The sequence below is a fragment of the Ostrinia nubilalis genome, chromosome 2, assembly GCF_963855985.1.
Source record: "Ostrinia nubilalis chromosome 2, ilOstNubi1.1, whole genome shotgun sequence".
In the NCBI taxonomy this organism is placed as follows: domain Eukaryota; kingdom Metazoa; phylum Arthropoda; class Insecta; order Lepidoptera; family Crambidae; genus Ostrinia; species Ostrinia nubilalis.
Genome location: NC_087089.1, coordinates 12,523,544 through 12,529,138, shown reverse-complemented (window position 1 = coordinate 12,529,138; position 5,595 = coordinate 12,523,544). Strand labels below are relative to the sequence as shown.

The 5,595-nt window shown below is 32.0% G+C and overlaps 2 protein-coding genes across 2 annotated transcripts; one reads left to right on the top strand and one right to left on the bottom strand.

Moving 5' to 3' along the window:
• The first annotated feature begins 1,019 nt into the window (after window positions 1-1,019).
• Window positions 1,020-4,325, top strand: LOC135084208 (growth hormone-regulated TBC protein 1-A). Its single transcript, XM_063978947.1, has 6 exons — window positions 1,020-1,181; window positions 1,265-1,449; window positions 1,564-1,830; window positions 2,028-2,210; window positions 2,360-2,613; window positions 2,795-4,325. Exons 1-6 carry the CDS (start codon window positions 1,162-1,164, stop codon window positions 2,900-2,902), a joined length of 1,017 nt encoding a protein of 338 aa, XP_063835017.1. The 5' UTR covers window positions 1,020-1,161; the 3' UTR covers window positions 2,903-4,325.
• Window positions 4,314-5,186, bottom strand: LOC135084218 (mitochondrial import inner membrane translocase subunit TIM14). The gene is made up of 3 exons (XM_063978957.1): window positions 4,994-5,186; window positions 4,677-4,916; window positions 4,314-4,543 (listed from the first exon to the last, which is right to left on the bottom strand). The coding sequence occupies exons 1-3, from the start codon at window positions 4,994-4,996 to the stop codon at window positions 4,427-4,429; spliced, it is 360 nt and encodes a 119-aa protein (XP_063835027.1). The 5' UTR covers window positions 4,997-5,186; the 3' UTR covers window positions 4,314-4,426.
• Window positions 5,187-5,595: the final 409 nt, after the last annotated feature.

The window sequence follows — 5,595 nt, the reverse complement described above, 5'->3', positions numbered from 1 at the left end:
GAGTATGATCGCAAACACAGATGAGATTCGCGATTTATTGACTTTTTGATTTGACATTTCATTTTTTTTTCACATAAACTTCTATAAAAATACAGCTATGGGTAAAATAAAATCGGCCAAATCATCCGTGGTTTTTATTCTTTGAAAAACCGGACAAAGCTTACCGATTCGATTATGTTCAAATTACTTCACTACCTATAGATAAACTCTATGGTTTTGCTATCATTCATTCATTCATTTCACACACAGATATAGATAGATGCAGCATGTGTCAAAAATTGTATGAAGCCGAGCGTGCCACTTTTTAAACGTCATTAGTGTCATTTTAGCGAAAGTTAGTGATTGCCGCAACGTAAAAGTAATCGTATCATCGTACTGCATTCGCAAAGTCATCGAAAGATATCGTGTGACTCGGTTCGAAAATTAATTAATTCCGATAAAACTGATAATTTGTTAAATACAAAACCAAAAACATCTTTATTTACCTTTTTAAAATAAAGTAATTCTTACAATTCGTCAAATCTCGTTATTTTTTTTACCCTACCAGCGTTTCAAGACATAAATTTGTCAAGTGCATGAATACATGGATCAGTGTGTGTCTTATTGTTATGAGTAAGTACGGTTCCTTGGGATCGGTATGAGTGCACCACATAATTACAGGGACCATGGTTTTAACTCTTAAGAGTACATAGCAGGATATGTATTAAAAACAATGCTACTTTATACTTCTTCTACTGCTACTTTATTCTAATTAATTATTTGCTACTTGTGCTGTTAATTACAATTCTCAATCCGTAAATAATATCTTCATTCTACCGTGTTCGTACTACTGTTCTCGTAAAATCATCGTAACCGATTGTTGTAATCGGATTACATGAACATCACTCGACCATGTATGTCCATTTGGACATATCGGAATGGCACGCTTTGACGATCAACTTGCTGTATCTACTCTAATCCATATCTGTGATTTCACAGATCAATCATTCGTCGATCTTTAACTCATTAATTGATCATTCACTCATTTTACTGTCAAAGTGGGGATGACCAAAATTTGGGAGACAGGGTTTATTTTGGGGGCGTAAAAATAAATTTAAACACATATTTTATGAGATTATGTATGCAATTGAATAATTATTGCATATTTACACATTTTTCGACATGGCGCAGTCCCAATTCAGGTATGTTATTATCAAGCTTTGATCAAAATAATGGTAGCATGTCGTGGTATTATTTTGATTTTATTTAATTTTAAAACTTTTAGCTCTGTTGATGAATATGGTTTTGAGCGGCACGATGATTTCGACTTCGAAACCTACGAAGATTTCATGTCAGTGTACCTGAAAGTTCTCGCTACGCGAGCACAAAAATGGGCTGTGCTGCTTGGGGAAGGAAAGTCGGTCAAACGCACAAACACCGTCAAAAGATATGTTCGCAAAGGTGTTCCCAGTAAGTACATAGAGCCATATCAAATTTATAGTTATTAGTCATCACAGTTAATTGAATTTGGTGTCAATTTCTTACATTCAATAGTGACTGATGTAATGTTTCAATGTTTTGTAGGTGAACATCGTCCTTCAGTGTGGATGGCCATATCAGAGGCTGAAAAGATGAGGGAACAACACCCTGACTTATACCAAAAGATATTGGATGGCCCATTCGAGAAAGAGCTGGTAGACCTGGTTAAAACTGATTTGCCACGCACTTTCCCTGATAACATTTTTTTTACAAAGGAAGCTAACCACCAAACACATCTATTCAATGTTTTGATTGCATATGCACACAATAACAGAGTGGTCGGTTATTGTCAAGGGCTGAATTACATTGCAGGTAATAAATTAATTAAAACATAAGATTTTTGTTAAGAAATCTAAGTTCTTAATATCTTTTTAATTACAATTAAGTTTAATGTATTGTATTAATGTTTATTGAGCTTAATGACACACCTAACTACACAAAGTAATTAATTTTAAGTTTGTCCATGTGTGTGTGAATGTTCAACATCAATCTTTTTTCTTCCCATTTAGGTTTACTTCTGCTGTCTACAAAAAGCGAGGAGATTTCATTCTGGCTTCTCAAAGTGCTAGTTGAAAAAATTCTGCCTGACTATTACACCAAAACTATGGATGGGCTTATTGTGGACATTGAAGTGTTATCAGAGCTAGTCAAATCTAAAGTACCTGATGTTCACCAGCATGTGATAAACCTAGGTATGTTCACTTTGATAAACACAGCCAACTTGATAACACTAGATTGTTTTGATTAATGGCTCAATTAGTTCAATTTATTTTTAATCATACATTGTGCTAACATGCCAGTGCTATTCTTTTGTATAATTTTTAATGTACTTATATTTCAGGTTTACCTTGGGCTGTCATTACCACAAAATGGTTCGTGTGTTTATTTGCCGAGGTCCTGCCCATAGAAACAGTTCTAAGAATATGGGATTGCCTCTTCTACGAAGGATCAAAAATCCTATTCCGAGTTTGCATAACTCTGATCAAAGCAAACCGAGCTGAGATTATGGCTTGCAATGATTTTACATCACTGGCAGAATGCTTCAAAGCTATTGTTAAGAATGCCAGTGCCCTGCACTGCCATGAATTTATGCAGGTAAGACACAAATGATTATATTTAATTCAATTTTAAAATGCCCTCCTTATAGTGTCTGTACTGACTTGGTTGAACCACTCATAATTAAATGTCAATTTAATTGACCCTTGTTTCTTTGCTCCCAATTAGAGTGAATCTGTATAATGCATCTATACTAATATATTTTTAATTTCTTTTTTAGTCAATTTTCAAAGTACCTGGGACCTTGTCCAACACTACAATTACTAAGTTGAGAGCGCGCTTCGCGAAGCAGCGCCGCGAACAGCAACAGAAAGAGCCTCCTCGATGAACTAACTAAAGCATTTTGAAGATTTGATCTCATTCTTACTACCAAACAAGCATAATTATTACTACTTATTTTGTTACACTCTGTTAAAACTCCATCTTGCAAACATTAATACAAATTTACTGAAAAGAACAAAATATGAACAAAATGAAACCAAATATAAATAAAAGTTCTCAACACAACCACTACTAGTTTTAACATTCCTTTCGCAGGGATTTGATTGACTAATAGTAGAGTCAATAATTTGTAAAGATAATAGTTTTAATATTAATCTTATTGAAAAATACCTACCTTGTATTTGGATTTTTTCTGTGAGCTTATATTAGAAAAAATACTATAATGAAAATCTTCAATGTTTGATTTAGTGAAAAAGTGTTCAAGTCTAATATAGACCTTGATTTTTCATAACATCTTTTTGAAACTATGTACGTACTTTCTACTACTATATTTATATACTATCTAAAGTAGGTATACAAAGAGTGCTGAGCTTGCATGTCTATACAGATTTTATGAAAATTTGTGTAACAATTTGTTATTTTTTTAAAAATAATATACCTACACAAAAATAAAACAATCATCAAATCATAAAATGTTGTTAGTTATTAATATTATTATTGAATTATTTAGGGATCAGTATACGTTAGTTTCTGCGTAGCATTCAAGTATTAATTTAATGTATTAATTAGATTTTTATTTTTCGATTTACAATAATAGTTTATTATTTCTATGCAAATTGAGATAAACAGTTTTCCTGTAAAATTCAATTACTTATAGAGAAGGGTAATGTTTATTGTTACATTGATCTATCTTTTTAAATCATAATCTTATAGGTACTTGCATGTTTGTTAAAAAATGACATTAATTTTAATAAAATCCTCACAGTATCTAATTGTAATAAGTATGTAATTTTAGCAGAGACTAATATTATGTGGCAAGTGAGAAAAAAATAGTACATATATTTTCCTTTTTTCTGTGACCTAGCCTTTGACAATAAACCTTGCATATCTGTATGTTAGCATCATAGCATGGTCCTAAGATACATATTTATTGTTAGGCATAGTTATTAATTGTTGCTCAATGTAATTTTTTGCTATATAAAATTTGTTATTTTTACTATTTAAAATATTTTTCGCTTCTTGTTGGCCAGGTAGGAGAAACTATGTCTGGTTGGTCAATGTGTAGGTTTAGGGACTTCATGTGTAAGGTCTGTCTGTTACTCTACAATAGCCCTCAGCACATTAAAACTTTAAGATAGCTTTACATTATGTAATATTATTTTTGTAATTTTCATTCTTTGAAGTTGGTGTGTATAAGATTAAGAATTTTGTATGCTGCTGCCCAAGTTGATTCACTGTGCTAAGAGTAATGTAATGCCATAATATCTGTTTAAATGTGCGTAAATGAAAATAGACTATTGAGATGTTAATGAATTTTATTTATTCTACCTTTTTTGTATTTACAGATGATTGCTGGGGATCTATTCAATCACTAAATTAACAGCTACAAATTATGTCTATGCAATATGTTTTATGATTTTCCACTTTCTAGAACATCCTTGGCCTCATTGATTTTTGCAGCAATTAAGGGTGATCCCCCTCTATCTGGATGATTCAATAACATAACTTTTCTGTGGGCATCTCTTATCTGCAACAAACATCAAATAAGTTTAAAACAAGGTATTTAAAACTAATATGCACATAAAACAATACTAAAACTGCCACTGAATAAAAATGTAATTTTGTTTTTTACTCCAAAATCCATAATAATTATTACAAACCTTTGCTTTGTTTGCAGTAGGACTAACTCCTAATATTAACGCAGCTTCTCTTTTAGTCATTTTGGATTCGAAACCACCTTTGTAGTATTTAGAGGTAGCTAATGATTCAGCATCAAATTTTGGTAAATTTTTGACGGCTTCTGCAAACTTTGTTGAAGCATTGGGCACCTGCCTGATTATGTATCGACCGGCAAATCCGACTGCAGCCATTCCCAGACCGGCTAAAATGATTGAGCTAGCCTGTAATCAGCAACATTTTATGAGTAAAATTTAAATAAAGTGGTGTAAGAATAAATAAGGTTATGAGTGGTACAAACCATGTTTACTTATTTTTTTAATATTGTATCAGATGTGCATTAAATCTGAATAAATAAATCCTTCATATTTTTAATAAAAACCAATTGAAGACGTAACTTATTTGGATAAAATTAGTTTTACTGTGTTCCAAAATTTCACTGACAACTATTGCGCCATGGTGTTGTTTTTGATTTTGACAGATAGTTGACAGGTTTACGCAGTATAGCCATTGTATTTAAAATTAGTTCCCAAAAAAAAAATTACGTCGAATTCACTTCCATTCCACTCTACCACATTACACGTGGTAAAAGCTAGCTGATTCTAGCCAAAGTTTATGTTACTTTGCATATTAAGGACTTACATTGACTGTCGTTAAACTACACAACAATCCTTACATTACGTTACATTTTTTAACACCAGACTGCTTTTCAATAAAAGAAAGATCCGAAATTATGTAGATTCATACTGAGTAGTTATTGTAGCACTCAATTAAAGAGAAGACCAAAATAATATCTAGAAAAATTATATTCAATCAGTTCAATTACATTTAAGAAAAATTCTCCACGTTAATTAATTTCTCCCCGCTTCACGGGGAATTTCCTTAACAGGTCAACCCTAAGTT